This window comes from Glycine soja, chromosome 10, assembly GCF_004193775.1.
Source record: "Glycine soja cultivar W05 chromosome 10, ASM419377v2, whole genome shotgun sequence".
NCBI lineage: Eukaryota > Viridiplantae > Streptophyta > Magnoliopsida > Fabales > Fabaceae > Glycine > Glycine soja.
Genome location: NC_041011.1, coordinates 6,785,538 through 6,810,927, shown reverse-complemented (window position 1 = coordinate 6,810,927; position 25,390 = coordinate 6,785,538). Strand labels below are relative to the sequence as shown.

Here is a 25,390-nt window from a genome sequence, read left to right as displayed (position 1 = left end):
CAAGTAAATGATCTTACTCTATTGTGTTACTTGTTTCCATTTAAGAAAGTGCAGAGCAAAACATAAAGGTAGGGCCTATAAATTTGAATTTGAAGTAGCAGATAATAATTAAGTTGGATCGATCCCTGAGTTCAAGTGTTTGTAATGGGGCTTTCGTTACATTCCTAAAAATGTTATTTCCAGTATCTTATAAAAAAATATATTTGATTATATTTTAATATTTCTGAGAATAATTTAAATAAAAAGTCACATGCCTATTTGACAATAAATTTTCACATCATGAAAATATCACTTTCTCAACCTGTTCTAATGGGAATATAAATGTAAGAAAACACATTAAGAATGAAAATTATAACATTTTCAATTATGAATAATACACGGGAATACTTTTTTAAAAATTTGTAAGAAAAATAAAAAAATATATTTTCATCTTCATATTTTTAGGAATTTATCAAAATTTGGTGAAACAAAAGTCTCTTAAGATTTCAATTAACTTAAGAAATTTAAAATGAAATTTTTTAATTAAAAATTGACATTGATGCACGTATTTTGTGATTTCCGATACACTTTCAATGTAAATTTCAATAATAATAAAAACTTCTATTTTGAATTCCTTAACTAATCAGTATTTGTCTTAACTTAAAAAGTAATAAACTAGTTAATGTATAGTCATTCATTATGTTAAATGGAACAGGGAAAAAAAATTATCCATTTTTAGTCCATAAATAAATATCATGAATTGCCTATTTTTATTTCCCGTAAGAATTGAAGAATTCAGTTTTATTTTAAGAAGTTCTTCGTTGCAGATATGTTGGCCATAGGAACTCCTTAAATAGAAAAGCTAGACCTAGTGACATATTAAACTTTATGATTTTTTAAAATAAATTTCAGAAAATAATTGTGTTTGATATTGATTCACTCAACTAGTTCAGCAAGCCACATCAACTTATTAAAGTTAGAATGTCTCGCTTTCCTGGATCCGGATCTGACCTCTTAAAAAAATAGATATGAGTCGGAAGGCAAACATGAAAATGGGAACAGTTTTGCCCAAAATGTTTGAACTTTGAACTCTGTTTGACCAGAAGATTGTTGCAGTTTCAAACGGTCATAGAAAAGGGAGCATTTTTTTTTTTTATCATTCTAATGAAATATTCTTATTGCATGGGAATATGACAAATCCACCTCCCATTAGAATAAAAGTGAGACAAATGGGCAGAAATCGTTCATGGGAACCACTTTTACATGGATTTTTTTTTCGAATCTTCACCCGGCAATTCATATAAAGATCCTCAGAAATTAAAAACATTTTGCAAACCAGATGGCATGTAAATCTTATTTCTATGTTTTTGTTTTATTGTTTTCAGCTTACACTCTTGCAGTGCAAATAGATGCGTTTATCAAGTCTGCAAAGGGTTAACAGAACCCAAAAAGTGGCCAGAGAAATGGAATAGATACGGCAAAACATATATATATATTATATAATATCCCTTGCAACCATATCAAACGAAAAAACACAGTAATGCATAAACCAGAGTAAAATAAAGCCTGTCAGATACAATCTATGCAAACCACCAAGCATCTTTATCCTTCCCAAATAAAACCATTATATTTTACTAGCAAAGGAAAGGCCTTCCTTAGCAAGTTGATTTACATCCGCAACCGGAGGCTGGACCTTAGCAACTTTAGCAATAGCCTGGTTTTCTTCAGGAGTTCCACCTTCCAGAAAGACCCCGACAACTTTCCCGTCTTTAATCCAGTATGTCCCAAACTTTGGCTTTGAAGACGCAGGATTGTTGTCTCCGAATAGCACTGTGTCGCCGACATTGTCGCCATAGAATTGCCAAGACAGATCGAATGAACGGGAATAGAAGTATGGAAGGTAATCATACTCCTCAACTGTTTTTCCTTCCTCAGCTGCCTTGATGGCCTACATAAAACAAGTAATCACAGAATGAGAAACAGCACTGCAAGCATTGGCTCTTTACTTGAAACTTCGATTTGGAGGACCAGAAAAAAAAAACGTTTAAGCAGATATCTACTGAATAGCTAGAGAGAGCATGCCGGGGCAATGATAAATATGTATATTGTGCATGAGCTGACAAATTTAGGTAAGCTACTTACCTTCACAGCCTGTTCAGCCGATTTGCGAGAATGATCAACATGTTCAACTCTTCTCAATTCACCGTATAATTTCAAAGGGAAAGTAGCAACATCACCAACAGCATATACATCGGAGAGATTAGTTTTGAAGAAAGCATCGGTCTGCAACCAAAACAAATGGCATCATTGATATTTGATAACAAGAATCACTATTCACTACTCCGGATGACAACATTTTATAGCCTGTCAACAAGCCTCCAGATATGGTATCACTGACCTTGATTCCACCCTTCTCCTCTTCAACCTGCCCTTTGACTAAGACTGTTTGAGGCCTTCCTCCAACACCAACAACAACAATATCAGCTTCCAGGACCCTGCCATCCTTTAGTTTGACTTCTTTTACCTGAATGATGGATGAAAGTCATGATGAGTTTGATTAAGGAACTTTAAAATGCCCTACCATGACAGGGTTCCAAGATCACATGCAACCATACCTCTCCATCAGAATTAGAAGTGAATCCAACAGCAACAGTTCCTTTAATGATATTTACACCCTTATTTGCGTAATATCCCTCATAGAATTCAGCTATACCAGCCGTAAAAAGTCGTGGCACTGCAACATCAGTTTACAATGTTATTTTATAACTTTTTTATAAAAAAATTGAAATACAAATGTGTGGGCAACACATGAGAGTGGGAGGTGTAAATGGAAACATCCACTTACTACACCAAGGCTCCGGGTAGACCATGGTAACATCAATATTGTTGAGTTTCAACACTGCACTAAGCTCCAGACCAATGTATCCTCCCCCAACAACCACAGCTTTCCCATTCTTCTTTGCCTTGATTGCTGCGTACAATTTGTCAGCATCGTCAACCTCCCTCAAATAAAAGATGTTTTTCGCATCAGCTCCTTCTACACCGAAATCTGTCAGCCTTATAACCTGAAAAATAATATTATCAGCATTAGTATGGGGCAAATGGGGACAATGAATGCAACATGTCTACTGTCCACAAGAATCCTTACTGTTGAGCCAGTTGCAACAATCAAAATCTGATAACTGAATGTTTCTCCTCCAGCACTGATCAGAGATTTTGCAGCAAGGTCTACCTTTACTATTTCTGTGCTAAGAATTAACTCTATCCCTGCAATCATCAGTAACTTCGTATTAGAAAATTGTTGTTAAGATCCAGTTTTCCATTTACTTTTCCTTTCACTTGATATAATAATATAATCAACTATTGATCCTAACAATATCCAGTAATAATGCTGAACTAAAACAATGTGGGTGAAAGCCAAAGTCACCTTTCTCTGTGTACCACTCAGGAAGCAACCTTTCTCCTCCACTTCCAACACAGACATGGAACCCAGGAAGTCTAGCAGGGGCTGCAAAATCCAATTGACATCAAGGTAAATATTCATGAGACAACCAAGGCAAGCTGATATTTAAATTATAATGGAGAATTCAACAGAGATGAAAAGCCCAGAATAGACAATAGACATAACCTACATTAAATTCAACTCAACAATATAAACCCATAAATGAATTGGGAGAAAAATAGATATACATATAATTCCATTACAAACTTACACTCTGGAAAAAGGTAAGCCTTGCTCAGAGCAGGACGTTCATAAGGTGCTACCTGTGCAAACATAGATACATAAGGGATTATGAAGCGAAAAATAGCCACAACAAGTTCAAGAGTTAAAAGTGTGATACAAAATGTGAAAAGAAAAATGTAGAAGAGAACTAGTGGAGATACTACAAAGAATATGCATGAAGTTTGCTTCACCATCTTGGCCATTGGAAACTTGCAACCAAATATAACAATTCTAGGAAACAGCAATAACACATCTTAATAAACCTAACACGTTAAACTGAAAACAGAACCATTTCTATTTGAATATTCAAATATATTAATAAAACAAAGAGGATGAGTTAAAATTACTGCTCTTATAAGATGTCCAATTCAAGATTGTGTTTTGAACCATAATTATTATTAGAATCTTACTATTCACAATTCGAATAACACAATTCGGATGTGATTTGACTACCCAACTATTCATATCATTGATATGAATTGCACAATTCAATTTTTTTTTTTACATTGTTTTTACCATTCTTATCAAAGAAATTGAAAAGTTTGAAAAGCTTGAAGGATTAAAAACGGGGCTAAAGGGGCACTGCTAAACGCACCATATCCAATTTTTCAGATGTTCTATTTTCATTCTTGTGAAGACGGAGTTTTGCATGGTCACTCACTCATTCTATACATTGTATTTGGCTATTCCATTGCTCTACTTTCCATCTTCTAAAATATAGGGTTCACATACTCAGTTACAATTTACCAACTTCGGTCTTTTTCTAGTTTAAAATTATCACATGTATACCTCCTATGAATTTAAGGATTTGATACAATTTATGATTTTAAAAACAAGCTTGACAATTCACGATTTGAATAGCAGTATGATAACCTTGCTTATAACAGTTAACAAGACAAATAGACAACAGGTCCAAATGCAATCAAAATCAAATACTGCACGATAGAATCATCAACATATAGCGAAACGGACAATTACGAATTGTGAAAAGCAAAAGCAGAAAAAAAACAGTATTTAATTTAATAATCTATGAACTATACCGCTTCTTTCGAAATGATAGCCAACTCCCCTGGCTTAACGCCCTGTTTGGCAAACTCCCTCGCCGCATAACCCTGCGATTTCGAAAAAAGTAATAAGCAACAGTATCGAAAAAGTCAAAACACGAGAAAAACCAAAGAGTTTTCGCATTTTGCAATTGCGCAGTCGAATCAATAACAGAAGTGAAAGGAAAAACGAATCGACCTAATTCTAAAATTCCGTTCTCCGATTCCGTTAGTGAACTCAAACGGATCAAGGAGCACGCAGAGAGTTAAACGTGAATTTCAATAGAAATTCGAGATCAGATGATTGAATCACGAAGTTGAAAGCAGGAGTAAATAAAAACCGATCGAGAGTGAAACAACGAAGTAACGGTAAAAAATCAAATGGGAAGATGAAAGAAGAGAGAGAGAGAGAGAGAGAGAGAGAGAGAGAGAAGGTGTGGAACTAACAGCGGAAACTCCTCCACCGAGGATGATGTATTTGAAGGTTTTCGCCATTGTTGAAGTGTGAAAAATGAAATGAGAAATCGCTGCTGCAAGCTCGGTTCTGTGTCCGCGAAGCACTGGTAAGTGATTCGGTCAGAGTCCTTTTATTGGGCCGTGGAGGTTATTTTGGGAAACGCAAAAGTGTAGAATGTGAAAGGAATCTAGCTGACGTGGCAAGTTCGTTGACCGTGCAGGGTTTGCGGACATTAATCGGCACCACCACGCCGTTACAAAAATCATTTGTTAACAAAATTACTTACTTTTCTCTTCCCAAATCCCTATTTAAGACACATAAGATCAGAAAAAAAAATATATGTATTACCTAAAATGATACTATCTCTTTTTTTATAATAAGATATTGTGTTTAAAATATCATTAATTTAATTAAAGTTTTATTTTTAATAATATTTCATATTTTTGTTTAATGCAGTTAAATATAAATGGTACATTTAAGAAACACTTTATCTGTCTTAAAATAATAACCGTTCCATATTATTTTAAATAGATCAAAAAAATATTAATTTCATAAAATTAATCTTATATGATCATTATTTTATTTATAAATTTTATTTTTACTATTAATATTATAAGAGATATAATTAAAAAAATATAATTAATGTAACATTCATAAGCTAAAATAATAATTATTTTAAGAGAAAAAAAGAGTCTTTTCTCTTTAATTTTTAAGATTTATTGTTTTTTAGCAAAAAAAAAACGTTTAATTAATTAACGATATTTAGGAAAAAAATAATTAAGGCAAGAGACAATTCAAAAACAGTGCTCCGAAAAAGAATAAATAATTTTCGGAAAAAATATTATAAAAAGGGATGGAGGTAGTATAATTTAAATTTTTTACTGAACTATATAATTTTAATTGAGTGAGTAGTATGTGACTATCATTTAACTATATAAAAATTAATATAAAATACAGGAAAATGACACTTCTCGAAAACCAAATTCATTCGTTTAATAGGAAATATTTTCTTACTTTTATTCCATGACGTGTTATTTCTAAATAAAAATGACAGAAAATGAGGCAAGAAAAGAAACAAGTTAGGTGGCGTTTGTTTACTGTTTTTTAAAAACAGTTTTTTTGTTTTTTTTTTATCTTCTGACGATATATTTTTTTTTAAAAAAAAAAAAAAGCGTTTGTCCCATGAGCATATTTTTGTTGTCTAGAAATTTGTTTGTTACCACGTGAACAAAGAACTTAAAGAATTTTCTAGAAATACTTTTAAGGTGTTTTTATTTTTTATTTTCGAAGCACTTGTCTTAGAAATAATTTTCCAAAATTAATAGATTTTAGATTAAAAAAATAATTACTCAATAATATAAAGTTGTTTTTAAAAAATTGAATAAAAATGAGAAAGGAATCAAACACTCTTTATTCCTTCTAATACTTATTGTCCTTCGCATTATTATTATTATTATTATCATTATTATTATTATTATTATTATTATTATTTCCTTCTATTCCAATTGCCTTAACTATCCCTAACATGAGACTTGTTCTTTTCTACACCCAATAAAAAAAAGACTTTTTGGATCAAAGAATGAACTTCATTCATATTGTAACTTTGACCATCGCTCGTTACCACGTTCAGGTTCATATATTCATAGTTCCGCAGAAATGGAAATATATTATTAGAAAAAAAGTATTTAGTGAATTAAAAATGCATTAATATTTGTGATATTGACTTCTTTCACCTCTCGTATTGCTAAAAATTTCAATGGTATTTGATATCAATAATCTATTTTGATGATCCATCTAATCCAATCTATTCTTTTCATATTTAGTTTTGAATGATGTGTGTGTAATATTTTAACTTTAAATATTTTTTTAAAAAAATATTAAACTTAGACAACCTATAATATAATATATAATTTAATAACTTACACCTGCTAGACTGGAGGCAGTTCTTAATCATTTTCTAACATGATTTTCCTTCGGGTAGTCAACTTTGCATCATCCACCGACGGAATGAAAATGACATTGGACAAACTGGATTTTATTGACGTCAGCCCTGATGGCAATTGTATTTCTTCATTTTGACACGAATGTGAGGGTGTCCAATTTTTTTATTTTTTTTTATGCTTGGTGTCCAAACTGTGTAGTATCGTTATAGGTTAAATTATATTTTTAAATTTTTTATTATAAATTTATGATTTTCATTCTATTAAAGTTTAATTAAAAAAATTGATCCCTAAAATAATCATTTTGGTTCACTCTTTAGATAATAAATTAATAATTATAATTAATATAATTATTAAATTAATCATAAATCATTATTTTTTCTTTTTTTATTTGTATCTTTAATGATTTATCCCTGACACTCATTGTTTGTTACCTTAATCTCATCTTATCACAAACAATAGAATTTTCATCATCATCAGAATTCATGAATTCAACAATACCAACAACTAGATCCACCACGTGATCAATACTGATAGTCATTGTTGTAGCCACACTAATCCTTGCAGCACCATGTCTTGTTTTTCGGTGTCACCATGATCATGGTCATGGTCACCAACATCATGTTATGAAGCTTTGTGACAATGATGGAGTAGGTGTTGTTGCTGACATCGAGGTTGAGACAAGCATTAACTTTGTGGCCTATGTGATCTAGAAGAGGTGTTGAATTGCATGGGTGATTTTGGTAAAATGGTGACCATGAGAGAGAGTTGATTATGATGATGAATAATTAAAATAACAAAATAAGGATTTGGGATAAATTTGTAAGGACACATATAAAAAAAAGAAAAAAAAAGTTAACTATTTTAATTAATTGATAATTAACTTAATAGTTTTATTAATTAATAATCTAAAGGGCGAATCAAAATTGTTACTTTTTAAATCTAGAAACCAAATCTTTGAATTAAATTCTAAAGAACTAAAATCATATTTATGATAATAAGGGAACAAAATTGTAATTAACTTATAATATATGAGCACTGCTTAGAACTTTGTATTAGTGTACATGTAAAACGGAAAAACAAGATAATGACAGACGCGAATGAGTAATTTCTAGACATCACTTAAGAAAATAAAAGTATAAATATTTATTTATTATCAATAAATATATTATTTTATGACAAAAATTAGAGGCATATATTATTTTATAAATAATTGAAATAATAATTATTAAATATATAAGTACTAAGTAGTGTATTATTTGAACTTTTTAAAGTTTATAAACTACTTTAAAGTTGAAGTTAAAAAATATAAATTTAAACTATTTAGGGATTCTTTAATTTTTTTTAAAAATTGAAAATTACCTATTTAAGTTAAAATTACTTAGGCATATTTTGGTTTTATTATAATAAAATAGGATGGAGAAAAAAAATATTCGAATTAAAATAGTGTGTTTGGACCGTAAAAAAAATGTTTTGGAAGTGTAGGTATTGGGATCGACTAATATTTTTTTTAAAATTTCTTCTTTTTTCCTCTACTAAAATGACATTTAGGTAAATGATATATTCTTTAAAATGTAATATTTCATTTGTCGATCTTTTTCAAAAATTTACTTCTTCATTTTTATAACACTCTATTCTAATTATCTCTTGTATTAATTAATTAATTTTTAAAAAAATATCCTTAATTAATTAATAGTTTTTTTAGCCAAAAATAATAAAGAATAAATTACAGTGACATCCCTTAAAGTGTTGTCAAATTACACAAAATACCCTATTTTGTTTAACCCTATACAAACCTCTCATGATTGTTTAAAAAACATTATATTAACACCCTTTTTATGTTACAACCCTTAAGCTTTAAAGAACATTACATTGTGTACCCTCTAAGGGAGTTTATTCAAAGGGTAAAAAAAAACAGGAGTACTTTATGCAATTCAACAAAATCTCAAAAGATGTCTGTGTAATTTGATCAATGCTGAAAATTAATGAGATATAAAATCTTTCTTTCACTTAATAATATTAATGGAAATGAATAGCAATTAGGTGAAAATAATTAAGTGAAAAGAGATCAATTATTAATTTAAAAATATTAAAGATAATTTTGAAAGTACTGTATAAATTATTAACAAATTCAATGTCACTAACTAAATTAATAGTTTTCTTAAAGAGTGTAAATTAGTTGAAATAGACTTATATATAAGGAGGGAGGAGGTATATTCTTTGATTTTGAGGTTTGAAATAAAAAAGGAAAAGGAGAATAAAGGTGTGCTTGGATATCCATTAGAATGGTGTTGAAGGAAAAAATTACACTTTCCAATGCATAAACAAAAAAGAGTGTTTGAATTATAATTTCATTCATCTAAACCTACTTTCAATTCAATCCAACACATAATACATTCTTGTAAAAGAGTGAAGAACTTTAAGTTTAACTAAGGTTACTCTTATAACCAATCCAATAAATTAAAGCTTCACAGGATATATTGAGGTCTCACATGTGAGTTAATTATTGTAGTTACCAAAAAATTATTCATCGTACCGTATTAAGACAATCCCTAGTTTAGTCTCTCGTGGGTTGAGTAATTTTTGGCTGGAGTTTACCTAATCAAATTTGACAATTGTTAAATATACCTCCAATATATTTTTTCTTTCTAAAAATACCTTACTTGGAAACTAACTTTCAATGAACAAGGCGAGGATAACCAACAAAAGAATGGAGCATAGAGATGTGATGGACCTCATGAATTTCCTCAAACCCATCATCTGCCTTACATACCTTGCCTTAGAAAAGACGTCTCGCTGCAATCTGCGGGTATTACAAGTACTTGACAAAGGTGAAACAATTTATGGACAAATGAGAATCATGTAAGGGCTGAAGAAGAAAGAACAACATCTAAAAGCACAAAAACCTTGGATGACACCTAATACCCGACTAAAACCTTGGAAAAAAAATTAGGTCATCATCGGGATGGGATAAATTTTCCTTCACCTCCAATGATTGCTTTCAGCACTTTCATTGAATTAAATATTGAAAAATCCAATCCAAAATATAAAAATATATTTTGGATTGGGTTTTTCAAAATTTAATATTGATGGGAGCAAACCACATGCTTGGTTCAAGTTGGATCTTCTAGGATGGAATTCGTGCACCAAGAACAACAACCCAGAACGAGTTTTTAATTTCATTCGAATCTCGGTCTATAGAACTTGGATTTGAGTGATTCCAAAATGAGGAGAAAGATGACGCTTTGAACTGCAATTTAGGGTCAAGAAACACTAAAATTATACTCGTAAAATGTGCAGAACGAACCTGAGAAAATTCGGACTGAAGGCACAATCTGAAGAACGCCGAAAGTGCAGACACGAACAGAAAACATGAAAGATAGAAAATCAAATAGGTGCCACAAACATCGAGGTTTGATAAGCCTAGAGGATCGCCACAAGAATTGGGTGAATTCCTGATCAGATCAGTTGGTTCAAGGAAGAACCTTAGCATAGACAAAGCTCACACTTTTGACAAAATAACAACTGTACCTCCTCATTCAGTTTCCAAAAGCTTTATACAAAATTAGTTCTCAACAAAATAAGAGAAATGTAAAACCCAAAGTTTGTAATTGGGCCTTCATTCCAAGCAATCAACACATAGGACTAGCAACTTTCCCTTGTGGGCCTCCAGGTGTTGGGCCTCTCCCTGCATTTGAATTGCCCTCATAATAACCACCATATGTTTCAAAGCTTCTTGGGTCTTTTTAGCTCTTGCTCTTGTCATGGGTCCTCCTATGCCTTGTATTGGATCTTGGGCTTCCATCTGGTCATGGGCTTGGGTCTGGTGATTTTCATGGGCTTAGGCTTTGATGTCCACATCAAATATATCCCAGATTAGACTCTCTAAAATTAAATAAAAGTGCAAGAAACGACACTCTAAGTGATGTGATCAAAGATTTTGCTCAATTGCAAGAGAAATCCAATTCTTCAATTGGCCTAATAAGTGCAAGAGTTAAAAGGATATAGTCTTTTAACTTCTATGAAGGAGAAAATATTAATTGGTGAGTTACATTGCTAAGTTACAAAGAAACTTAAAGAATAGATGTTGAAGTGTACTTGGCCCAAATAGCTATTTTGGGTGGGAATTAAAATATTTTGGAAGAAGACCAAAGAATACATTTAAAGGGTATAACACATTTTTTTATTCATTAATAAATATAAAACTTTGAATATTTTTGGTGGATCACTTTATTTTTATTGTCATTTTAATTTTAATGTCATTCCGTTCTTTTTCTTAGCCCACCAAGTTTATCCATTACTTTAATGAATATTTATGACTACCCAGTGAATATTTTTTACAAAAAATAGCATGTACTTAGATTCCAAATCAGTTGAGTGAAATTTATTTATATATTTTTATTGTAATTGTTTTCAATTTTTATAGAACTAAGGTTTTTACTTGGTGATAAATTATCCAAATTCTTATCACTCTCATTTTTCTTCTTTTTAGAGTGTGATGAATTCAACTAAATTGTTTTAGATTGTAGCGTTTCTACTTATCAACCTAAAGTTAACTAGATTCTTTTTTTCTTTTTTCTTTCTCTTTTCTGGGCACATCGACAAGAAACATCATGCTGAAGCATATAACAGTAATACTAATGACAAGCAACAAAACTTAGAAGAAGAATTTTAAAGCTCAATGCTGAAAATTTCGGTAAAAAAATAAATAATGTAGTACTATGCCCCCTAGTAAAAGGTGTTGGAGATAGGAGCCAGGGGAAGTCGCAGCTAAGGAAGGAGAAAAGTCTGTATCTTTCAAATTCAATAGTGCTGGCCTTAGGAAGACTGTGGAACTTAATTTTTAATTGAAGATATTTTTGGAAAACAAATAAGAAAAGGAGGTGCATTATTAACAAATAGAGATATAAATATCAACTGCCTCAAATTTAATTTAAGTTAACAAATCATTAGCATGTGCCAACTTTGTTTTTGCTGATATAAGGGGCAAAAGCCCAAGAAAGCAAAAACTAAAGCATAGGTAAAGCATGAGGCAACTTATTTTATCATGGTTGATTTGTTCGCCCATCTTTTTAACATTTTTTTTAGAGTTTAAAATATTATTTTCAAACAATTTACTTTATTAACTTGTATTAAATGGCTTTAACTAACTATATTTAAAGATTTCAAAACAATTGTTATTACTTAAAATAAATATGTCTAAATGATATTTTAATATAATAAAATAGAAACCCATAATAATTCTATTATTATTTTACATTTTTTAGACCATTGCATATCCCAATTAGCTTAATCCAATTTAGTCAATTCCAATCGAATCAAAATATATTTGAGCTTATAATTTTATTGGCTCAATTCATATTTTTATCTAATTAATTAGAATCCTGATCTATAATTGTTATAATGGATGAATATAAAAAAAAAACTTTAATAATAAAATTATATTTCTTTGGTCTTCACTTTTTATCAAGACTATTTTACTTTTCAATTGTTCTCTAAAGTACCCATTATTTTTTATAATTCACACATACACACATAATTGGGCCTTGGATAGGACACGAAAATGATTGACCCGCTAATAATTCATGGGCTACTACATTTCCTCCGTTTAATATGGGCTGCAAAAGGGAACGAAAATCCAAAGTTATAACATATTTTGCGAAATAGAGCTTTTTTTATATACAAAATACTGAAAATAGAGTTTACTGATTTCCTTCTTGCAAAAATTATTAAAATAAAATTATTAGTTTATATTAAAAAAAAGTATTTAATATTTTTAAGTAATTAGAAGTATTTAATAAAGCATACTAAATATTTTTTAATCAGTGTCCAGAGAAAGAGAGAAAGGCATAGTCCAATGAATGTTATGGAGTCTGTAAGTTGTTTATCTGTTGCTAGGATTTAAACTTTTAAAATGATATAAGTGTAGTAACTAGTTATACAAGTCCGTATAAGAAAAAAATAATTTAAAAATTGGCTTTAGTTTAGTTTAGAGTTAATTCTTATTTTGTGTTTTTGGGACATTATATTTAATTTTTATATATAAATGTGAAAAATGAATTACCTAAATTTATAAAATTTGCCAAACTTATGGACATTGATGAATAAGTAGTCTCTGCAATTATAGCTCCTGGGATTCCTTTATTTTTTTCCTTCTTCTTTTGACAAGATTGAGTCTGTTAGGCTGTCACTAAACACTAATACACTATTATTAAATTACCTATTGTTGGTTGCATTTTGTTCTAACACTTTTAAACAGCCCAATATAAATAATGGATTAATTGTAATAATACCCTGGCATAAAGGATTAGGCATAGCCCATACAATATTGGGTTGCCATAAAGACTTGGAATCAAATCATTTGACATCGGTTCATCGGATGCAATGTCAAATCAGCCCCCTAAACACACACACCTGTCTAATCTAATTATCTATCTATGTATTAGATCACATGATCCTTTTGCAAGTGATTCTGTTCCTATCTCAACGAACCCTGAAAATAAATTATTAGACAGAAAAATGAATCAATGAACATAAATATTTAAGAAATTAATGTTCTACTTCCTATTTAACATTGTAATGCAAGTATCTATTAATTATCATATAATGTATGATTTATTAATTTATTTTCATAGTTTTCTCTTATGTAGCATAACATTGTTAATGTTAATGGTCCACAATATTGTTAATGTTATGTCAACATAAAAAATCCATTATGCGAATAGATGTCACTCAAATTTTTTTTAATTCACTTGGCCATGTTTAACTTTTTTGAGAACAAGAAGGTGGATGGAAGGCTGCAAACTGCATATAATGATTAATGAGGCCACAGAATTTGAACGTGAAAGGTTGGACTTGGTCGGTGGTTCTAAAGCATGAATTACATGCTTAGATATCACTGCATGGTGGTTGCATTAAACTTCAAACTAACATTTGTTTTGTTGCACACTTGTTTAGTTGTTTTTACATATTATTTTGTATTGAATTTAATGGCTACGCACATATTTTAAAATTATTTTATATTATTATTAATCATAAATTATTATTTAAATTATTTTAAAAATTAATAAATTTATTATATATAATAAGTTATGATTATTGGATAACTACCTAAAAAAATTTATGTAAAACTTTTTAGTCTGACTGTATAATTTTTTCTCCCTTTTGTATTACTTTCTTTAACAACGAACATGTTTAATTAGTTTATATTCTTTATACAAACTATTACAGTACACCTGACAATTTTCTTACACAGAAATCATGTTTTTTTATTTAAAAATTAGAATTACCTAAGGTATATATTTTGATTGATGGCAGAAAATAAATAAGAGTGGATTTTTTTTTATTTGGGGTAATTTTTTTAAAATTATAAAATGGGAGTACTATTTAAAAAAATACCCCAAAATGATAAAAAAAAAAACCCCCGAAGAGTGGATCAAAACATAATGTGACAAAATGAATTAGAATGAAATGAATTAGAAATACTATTTTATTGTTTGAATATTTTATAATGAAATAGAATTAAATGGAAATTACATTTTATTGTTTGGAACGAAATATATGATAACTTTATAGTTCCTATATTACTCTCTCTTAAAAATAACTTTCAAGGATTAGGTGTTTTTAACCGGTAAAAATAGAGATTTTTCATTTTAAAAGTTTTGTTTGATCCCGTAGTATTGAGGATGAATTAAATTTGGACTAAATAATGGTATGGAAGGCATCATGTCTCATCCCCTTAATTCCATTATGATTTATTCTTATTTTTTACACAACAACCATGGGATCAACTTTCTCATTCACTCACTATTCTCTACTCCATCACTTACCATCAATCCAACATAGTTTAAAGTAGTTTGTGATAGTGAAAATAACCTGTGATTTAAAATAAATTTACCTGTAACACAGAGTTTTACTTAATTACCGTACTATCTTTGTTTCTGAAAGTTAATCTCACTGCCTGATTCATAAGATTTAAAATGCAAAATACTACATTGAAAGATTTAGGCTTATATAAGTCCTGTTTAGTTCCTAAATTTCGAGAATGTGTTTTTTTTTTAGTTTCTGAAATTTAAAAATATTTTTTTTAGTTTTTAAATTTTGAAAAATTATTATTTTTAGTCTCTAATATAATAAATTGACATTTTATGATGAGTTTTAGTATTTTATGATAGTTTTAAAATATAAATTTAAGCAGTTAAAAATAAAAATTAATTTATTAATTAAAAACATGTACCATTATATATTAATTATCCCATAAGTTGTCAACCAATTCAAAATGAATCACTATTATAATTTAATTTGGAAAATCAATTTTTTTTTTTAAACTGGTTTCAACAACTTTTAAAATAAATATAAAAATTGATTTTTAGTATTAAAACTAGTTTAAATAAGGTTAATTATTGTTTTAGTCCATAAATTTGGAGTGTGTGCTTTTTGTAGTCCCTAAAATTTAGAATTGCTTTTTTCAGTTTCTGGATTTTGATAAAATATTATTTCTTTTAGTCTTTGACATAATAAATTGATACTTTATGATAATTTTTAGTTGTCATAAATTAATTTTTATTTTTTAGTTGCTTGAATTTATATTTTAAAATTATCATAAAATGTAAACTTATTATGTTAGAGAGTAAAAAAAATAATTTATCAAAACTAAGAGTAACAAAATATTTTTAAATTTGAGAGAAAAAAATACACTCAAATTTAAGCATTAAAACAGTAATGAAGGTAAACATTTAAAATAATAATATGCTGAAACGAAAATGCAAAAGTAATATCTTGGGAGGAGATGGGGTACCTTTTCTGTTATGTGTAGGAGACGAAAGATTTTAACGTGGGTATTGAGCGAGTACATGTCAATATGTCATCATCTAGAAAGGACTATTTATTCAAAATTGGTGTGCTGTGTAATTTATTTTATTTATGCTTGCCAACAGGAAAAAAACAGAAAGAAAATTAATTTTTTTATTGTTTAAATAACAAAAAATGATTATTTTTAAAATTAAATAATTAAGAAAACTATAATTATATTAAACAACCATTATATAATTTATAGTAATAAACAAGTAGATAAATAAGTGCATTATTTTAACACAATTTTCTTCATTATCTATTTCTCTTCACTTAAGGAGTTTTTTTTTAACATGATTCTTTCTTTCTTTTTCCTCAATTAAATAGTAAATACACAAAACTTAGATATAAATTTTGGGTGTTATTTTCTAATTAATATTAAAATTTTATCTCAATAATCATCATAATAAATACTATGTGTTAAAGATAAACATATATTGTATAGTTTTATACTAACAATAAATAATTTTATTCTTTCTTTTTAAAAGTTAACAAACTTATCCTTATCATATATATATATATATATAATAGTATGTGATTAAATAATAAAATTATTTTATAAAAAAATTGTATCTAAATTTTGTAAATATATTTTTTCCTTATTTATTTCTCTCCGCCTATTTTTCTTTTACATCTTACTTTTATCGAAGTCAAACCAAACGTAGCTTTGTGTGAATGAACCACATGAACCATGTACGAAAGGTGGAAGTGTGAACTGTGAAGACCACACCCTCTATGTTGCCTTTCAGTGTACATTATTCACAAAGGAAGTCCATAGATAAGACTTAAGATTTATTATTTGGATCAGAAATCTGGTCCTATCACAACCTGCCAGAACTAAAAGTTGATGACAAATTGGACACGAATTGAAGTTCCTTTTGGCTTTCCAAGTAAAACCCTAGTTCAGTTCTGGTTCTTGTTTGTTTTTGGAGGTGGGAAACAACGTTGCTTTCCCCTTCACCTTAAAGACAAACCCCTCGACATTAATATCCCTTTCCCCCTAAAGTTTTAGGCCATACCCATGTGGACATTTTTCGCCTATTGTTTTTCCAATTCTAGAAATTTAATTATATATGCTCTTCTTGGCGTTTCTTCAATTATTTTTGTCAATTTGATCGTTTCAAGCATAAATTCAGAACTGTGAACTTCATACAAGCACATGGCTTTATAAAATTAATTGTAGGAGTTTGTATTTACGTGAATACAACTTGAGACAAATGAGCCATAGTTTCTTTCAGTTTTACCGAAAATTAAAGTGTTTGATTGTACTTTGGTTTTTAAAAAATTGTTTTATAGAATAAGTTTTAGAGAGTGTGGGTGGGAGAAGAAAACAAGACACTGCCAGAAATAAATGAGTAATAATTGATTTTCTTATTCGGGCTGGTTACCATTAAGTTTCTAATTTTTGTTTTTTAAATATAATTTTTAAAACAAAACACTTTTGATAAAAATAGAACTGAAATGTTTTTTATTTATTTTTAAAACATTTTTACATTAGTTTTAAAACCAAAAAGAAAAGAAGATTTATAAATTTGAGTTTTAGTTTTAAAAACACATTAGGTATCTAGCACTATACCATGTCACCATCATGTCCACCTTCATCACCACCACCTCTAGTCCAATGACATGTTAGGAAAAAAATACAATCATATTTTTATTATTCACAAATCATATAACCAAGAACAATAAACAATATCATAAACGAAATAAAAAAAACATCACAAATTTATTTAATGTGATTCAGCTTCTCTAGAGAACTTTTATACATAGACATAATATTATAATCTTAAAAGAGAAAATAAATCTCTAATTTACATAATATATCTTTAATTCCAACCAACATCCTAAGAATAAAATAATATCTTTTTTTTTTAAATCTAAACAATATCCTAAACATTTGAAATTATAAATTTGAATTATTTTCTACAATGACAAATCCAGCACACATGATCAGCGATCAAATTATTTTTTAGAAAAAGTAATATTATTTATTATCATAAATATACAAATAAAATTTAAAATAAGGTAAAATATGTTGTGTTTGTGAATTTTTTGAAGTTTGGTTTTAGTGTTTCACTTGTCCGTGATCGAGCCTTACCCCATCTTTCATCAACCAAAAGCAAACGAAAAAGGGGAGGTTGAGAACTATGCCTCTTTAGAATCGTAGTTCTTAGGTGCATTTATGATTGATTCACATTCTATCCTCGGGTGGGAAGAACTTTGTCTCAAAGCTCTTTTGCCAGCTTAGTGAGCTTAGCATCTTGATGGTTTTGTGCACCTCCACCACAGGCACCACTAGTCCACCACCACCTCTGGCCCCAGTGAAGGATCCAGGACCCAAAATCAGTGGGTTCAATTTTTTTTATTATCATACATATACAAATGAAATATAAAAAATAGGGTAAAATATGTTTTGTGTTTCTAAAATTTTTGAAGTTTGCTTTTAGTTTTTCTAAAAAATTGTTTTTTTTCTTCTCAATTTTGAAATTCAACACTTTTAGTCCTCAAGAAAGCCTTATCTAAACCACTTTTTGTCCCACTATAAAAGGATATCTAAATCATTTTGAGGAGTAAAAGTGATACATGCCAAAATTAGAAGACGGGAAGTGGACTAACAAAATTTAGAGGGACTAAAATCCAACTTACAAATTTTAAAGGGACTAAAATCATATTTATCAGCCAAGGGTGAATGGAATGTCTAATAGGATAAGCGTAAACGAAACAAAACATTAAAATAAACTAATATAAAAGATGAAAACTAATGATAACTAAAAACTTAAAAATAATGGAGTCAAATTATAAAAATAGGGAGGGCAAAAAAAAAAAAACTGGATATATCTTTATGTCTTGATGTTTAATCCTCTTTTTCATTTTTTTAATTTATAGATTATCTCAATTTTAGCATATGAATATTTTCAATAATATCATTTATATTCATTTACACTTTTTCTATTTCATTCTTAAATTGAAGTTTCTTCAGTCATAACACGAATCAAGATTTTTAATTTTTTTTTATTAAATATAAATAATGACAAAAACTAAAACTTGCATCTTATATATTATCATACTAATACACTGTATATATGTTTGATAGATGAAATAAAAGCAGACAAATATTACATTCTAATAAACATTTAAGACTCAACTAATGTTGTGTGCCTTGAAGCATATAAAATAATGATATTTTTTTTAAAAATTAATAATTAAAACTATCATTACTTTGTATGCAATACTTTTTAAATATGAAGAGGAATGCTAGCACCATAAATGATTCAACAAAACTATCATTACTTTGTATGTTTCTGATGATTTATAGATTTGATCCAACAAAATGATTGATGAAACACACAAAGCAACGTGAACATGAATGTTAGTACATTACTTTTTACTGGATTTTTAAAATCAAACTAAATTGAACCAAATCGAGGGTAAAATTGAAAATTGACCTAAAAATAAAAAATTGTAAAAAAAAAAACCAATGATTATTAGTTTATTTTTTATTTTTCAAACCATCCGGTTCAATTTAGTTTGCGGTTTGGCACGCAGAAACCAAACCAAATCACAAACATCCATAAAAATTATTGTTACAATTAGTGTTTTGTTATTGAATATCTACTTTCTAAGTTTTTATGGTTAGAAATAAATATTAGGAATATTGTTTTACTATGTGTTTTTTTAAGTTCAGTCATTGAAACTTATAAACAAGTATTATGTATTGTTTTTTATTTTTAAGTTGAATTATTACTTTTAAGTTAAATAATTATTATTCAACTTGAAATAATTATGATTTTACTTGAAGTTTAGTTGTTGAAACTTTTGTTGTTCATTTATATCATTGATTATTGAACTAATTATTATTTAAGTTTTATCTAATTAATAACAAATTTTTCAAACATTTTTTAATACTTATTAACAGAATTTTTAAACAGCAAAAACCAAATCAAATCACCACAAAAAATTGGTTTAATTTGATATGAATTTCATAAATAATTTAAACTAAATTAACCCGCACAACATTTAATCTTTTTGTTTGATTCAGACAAAGCCAAAATGACATCAAACCATACAATGAACACCCTACTTTTTATCATATTTACTCTTATTAGTTAAAGTTTAATAAAATTAAACATAAAGTCACACCTATATTTTCTAAATATCAAACTTGATCCGGTCATAAGTATCCAACCGAGCAATCTAAGCTGATTTTTAAAACTACGTACAATCACCTCATCTTTTACATAATGCTTTTGCCATCTAGAGACTTTATATATAAGCATTACTCATTTGTATCTCTGACTATGGAACTAACTAATCCCATATTCCCATTGCAAGAAAAATATATTCTATCATTCACACCTTCATTGGTCTTAGCTTATTTGTTTTGAAGTGTTCCAATAACACTATGACACGCATTTTTCTCCATGTACATCACATAAACATTGTACCACACACAAGATAAGGTAATTGTAGATCTCTTATTTATAATTTATTTCATAACTTTTTTCAGTTGAGTTTAAAGTTTTACAAAGTATAAAGCCTTCTAAATCTACGATAGGGCGATTTTATCTAAGAACACTCTTTCAATAATTTGGGTTAAATAAATCTAGGAGAAAATTATCTTTTCATATTTAAAAGTCTTGGAAAATTCATAGAAAAATTCATTGTAGTTTAATGATATTTTAAGGTCTTCATAACATTTCAAGTAAAAATAACTTAGGAATCTCTTTAAACAATTTTTTGGTGTTAAGTAATTTATATTGAACCTATGAGCCAATGTTTCCCCTTCTCAAGGAAATTAAAATATATAATTTAAATTTCGAGTCTTCACTTGTGTATTTAAAATAAGGCAAATGTGAGTAAATTATAGCTCGTTTGGTGGCAACAATTTTCAGAGGAGAGGCGCAAATAGAAATTGGTTTGAATGTTTGATAAAGATGATATAAGGTAAAATTAATTTGAGTTCAGTAGGTCTCACAATTAAAGAATTTGTTCTTGTTAAAGGTGTACATATTTATGTTTCTCTCCTCTTATCTGTTTTGACCAAGGAAACTAATTCACATTATGGTCAGTTCGAAAGAGAAAAAAGTGAAAGGAAAAAAGTAAAGAGGAAAAAAAAAATGCGGATGATAATATTTTTGGTCTGAAAAAAAGGGGAAAAAAAGAAAAATAATTGACTTCAATTTCCTTTTTCATTTTTCCCTCAGTAAAAAGGTATAATGTTCTTGTATACCACTATTTTTATAATGTACTATTTTATTTTAACTATATTTCTTATTTATTTCATTTAAATCAAACAATCCAATAATTTACTTTATTTTCACTCTATTTTTTTTAATGTTTATCCATTTTATTTCTCTCATCATAATCAAACAGAATGTATAAGTTTTCTTTTAGTCTGAAGACTTTTGCTACTTTAGGCAAAGACCTCATTCGCTCTTATAAATTTTTATGCACCAAAAATAGATTAATTTCAACCATATATTTTCATTTTTCTAATTTAAAAACGTGGAGAGACGTATTTGACATAATCTAGTGACCAACGACATGCATTTATCTTGTGCGGTACGAGAAATTCAATACGGTGAAAAATATTTATTATCGGTGAACGAGTTCAGAGATAGGTGGGGCCCACTAAAGTGTCGCTATTTAAAGTAGACGATGTATATTTGACATTTTCACGCAACGTCAAAGTGTGCCCTTTTCAAAATATGGTTTTCTTTCAAAAAAAATTTAAAAAATCGTAATTTTATTTCATGATTCATACTACAAAATATATATAAAAAAATGATCAGTGAATTAACGTTCCCTATTAGATGACGCTGAACGACATCACTTTCAATGTCATATGCATGCAATTATTCAATATTGTTTATATGCTTGCTTGAATTGAGGCCATGTTATTTTCGCGTAGAATTGTTAGGTCAACTTCACACATCATTAGGTGGGAATTAAGATTAGTCACTAATTCCACTCAACTTGACTTCTGATTTAAGTATTAGGTAGGTCATGCCCTATTATGTCATTTGATTATTTCCTCTTGGAAAGATTTGTGATCAATAGATTAGCATTTTGGGGGAAAAGGTTATAGTCCTACCTAAAAAGATACCGTTTCAATTTAATATTGGTAAATATGTAACTACCACTTATTTAATTCAACATTCAATTCTTCAGTACTTTGGTTATAAGGTCAATTTTTATTACCTTAATAGTCGAGCATTTTTTTAATTTTATTTTATGATTGTATGTATTGTTTCAAACATTGCGTCATATATATATATATATATATATATATATATATATATATATATATATATATATATATATATATATTATGTTTCTCTTATTTTTCTTTTGAGCAATTGAGCATGCTTCAACAATAGGAATTCAAGAAAGTAAGAATCTTCTTTAATTAAACAATTGATTAATAATTAAGAAAAAAAACGCGTCTCAAAACGCGATTACGTGAGAAGAAGAGTAAGCATATATATATATATAGAGAGAGAGAGAGAGGTTATCTTATTCTCAAGAATAAATATTCAAATAACATGTACTGTTCACATTGTAAAAAGTATAATTCCTCGGTGCATATGTTAATGGCAAGTACACATATGAACTAAGAATTATTGCATATGTTAGGTCAAGTAACCTTAGGGCTTCTAATGTGTAGAAATTAGGGTCACTATTGTTAAAAGACTAGAATACCCTCTCAACTCTCAATGCTTTGACTGTGTACTCTCCACGTTAAGGGACTCAATTGTAAGGGAGGATTTTGGAGGAAAATATCGTGTTTTTAATTATTATTATTATTATTTTTCTGAGAAGGGCAAAAGCCCAGATTTGTTTATAATTCTGATTTATGCAAGTGCATGTGTATGCTTTCGCAAATCGATGAGACTAAGTTATTGGAAGAATATATCTTCAACAGATATATGTAATTTGGTGTAATGTTCTAAATCCTAATATAAATCTTACAATTATGTTTTCTTTTTTCTTACTTTTAGAATTTATCACACTATTAATGACCAAATTATATATTTGAATACATTAGATATTTTAGCTTAAATAAATTTTTTACTCCCTATGATATAAAAGTATTTTCATTTTTTATCTTCTTCTTATTTTTTTTGTCCATATTAAACTCTTTTTTTTTTTTTTTAGTTTTAGTCTTCGTTAGAACTTAGAAGTTCACTATCAAGAGAAGAGATGACGTGATTAGCAGAAACTGAATAAAAGGAAATAAAGTAAGAACACAAATAGAAAATAATTAAGAGGATTAAAATAATATACATATATACTACAAAGACAAAAAACACATATAAGTATTTTTTTTCTTAAAAATGCCAATTTAAACACTAATAAGTGAAATCTCAACCCAACAAAATAGAAACAAATGAATGAAAAATACTAAATTTCTTTACATTTTTTTAAAAATTCTACATAGGTGGGTTCATAAAAAACTATTTCTTAATTTTGTATACAAATGTTTTTCTTTCTCTATTTTGATAAAGATATACAGATGTAGTTCAAAGCATAAATTAGTAGTTTATCAATTGACCATTGATATGTGAAATAACAAAAACATATGATTTTAATTTTCTTTTAGCACGTGCATAATGGATGAATAAACTTTTAGGGTTGAACTCTTTCTCTTTCTAGAAATAGATTAAATGACACCTTATTTCACACTTTTAATAGTTGTTTTTTTATATTATCAAAAGTAAGTTTTATTATTGAATCATGAAATTAATTATTTTTATGGTTATGTTTATAAACTTTTTCATAATTTAAATATGAAATAAAATATAAATATCTACTTATATTTTAAATAACATATTATACGTTAAAATAAAGTGAAAAGATAAAGTAGTACTAATAATTTTTCAATTGTTTGAAATTTTGTAAATCCATTATAATTTATGAGAACTTCAAATTTAACCATTAAATTCGTATTTTTTTGTGTTAAAGCAATTATATATTAAAAATTGTCATTTGATGTTTATATAATTTAGTGATATATATAGTGACTAAATGACTTCAAGAATATTTTTTGGTAAAGTTAATTAAAGAATAACTTTTGGTAAAATTACTTTCTTTAATAACTCTTTGCATATATCAAACTTATCAATTAAACCTTTAAATTAAAAGTTTTTATTGAATAGATCAAATAAATAAATTTTAAAAAAATTTAAAATGCTTTAATATTTTAACATATACTACTTTTGAAGTTTGGGTAAGAAATAGTTGGCAATTAATGGAGGTCTGATTGGTTGGTGGACATTCAAGTTGTCTCCGTTTTGGGATTCATTGTTTGGATCAATGATCAAAGCCACTATAGCAAACCCAAGGTACAGGAAATTAGCTTCATCATGACCACAATCCTTCACATCTCCAAAGGACTACACCAACGTTTTATTATTGATTCATTTGATTGGCTTTGCCTTGTCTTTTATTTGGCACTGGAGTGAGGCTTTTGCTTTTTCACCTGAAAAAATTTAGATTCACTGCTAAGATCACGTTAGTATTATGAAACTGAAGCCATTCATTATCATCCATTCAACACTGAGTTCAGATTCTAACAGTGGAAAGCCTAATGAATAGGAGAAAACCATGTACTTGATGCATAAATTCTTTGCAAAATCCGTGTTTCAGGGAAAAAAATATATTGGCCTTTCTTTACCTTTTGGAGATGTGCTATATAAAAAACATATGATAACGTACAAAAATGGCAGCTTTAACCCACATTGTATTTATGTGAATTTCAATATAATTATAAAAAATACATTACTCCAAAATCTAATTATTTTATATTTTTTTTAAAAAAAATTCGTCTATGAGTAAAGTGGGCAAAATATCAAATTTAAATATTTACATCATAACCAATTTAGCATTTTATATAATTTGTTTCCATATAATCTCGCGAATAAATTAATATAGGGTTATTTCTAAGAGAGATCTTTAGTTAAAAATTTAAATACCTAATCACATTAAATATTTGAAAGAAAATTTGATTATTCTCATCCGATTTAAATGTGATTGTTTTCTGAGAATTCCGATACTCTATAAAAAAAAATCTATATAGCTTGTACACTTGGCTACAAATAACAATCATCAAGTTTTTTTTAAACTTATGTCTTTTCAACAAAATCAATTTGCGAATAAGTTAATTAATTAAGTCCAATAATCGCATTTAAAGTAATTGGATTCTAGTAATAAATAGTTCCAATTGAAATGTCACATTCTGGGAAGTTAGGTTGATTGACTTAATTCCTCTTTATTTTCTCTGAAAACACCTTTGCAACATCAAAGAAATAATTTAGAAAGTAGAGTGAAACTAAAACTAAAGATCCGGGACTAATGGTTTCTTATGAATTTTTCTGCATTAAATCACAATATGACG

General features: G+C 28.2%; 1 protein-coding gene across 1 annotated transcript; it reads right to left on the bottom strand.

The window, feature by feature from the left end:
- Positions 1-1,443: 1,443 nt before the first annotated feature.
- On the bottom strand, positions 1,444-5,325 carry LOC114372005 (monodehydroascorbate reductase). The gene is made up of 10 exons (XM_028329367.1): positions 5,194-5,325; positions 4,744-4,815; positions 3,693-3,744; positions 3,407-3,487; positions 3,128-3,246; positions 2,825-3,044; positions 2,595-2,713; positions 2,378-2,503; positions 2,122-2,262; positions 1,444-1,927 (listed from the first exon to the last, which is right to left on the bottom strand). Exons 1-10 carry the CDS (start codon positions 5,239-5,241, stop codon positions 1,604-1,606), a joined length of 1,302 nt encoding a protein of 433 aa, XP_028185168.1. The 5' UTR covers positions 5,242-5,325; the 3' UTR covers positions 1,444-1,603.
- Between the last annotated feature and the right edge of the window lie 20,065 nt (positions 5,326-25,390).

Excerpts from the sequence above, each read along its gene's own strand:
- LOC114372005 (XM_028329367.1), bottom strand. The coding sequence starts at position 5,241 with ATGGCGAAAACCTTCAAATACATCATCCTCGGTGGAGGAGTTTCCGCT. Across the intron at positions 4,816-5,193 it reads TCGGTGGAGGAGTTTCCGCT|GGTTATGCGGCGAGGGAGTT; the intron begins GTTAGTTCCACA and ends TCGAAATCGCAG. Across the intron at positions 3,247-3,406 it reads TGAGTGGTACACAGAGAAAG|GGATAGAGTTAATTCTTAGC; the intron begins GTGACTTTGGCT and ends TGATGATTGCAG.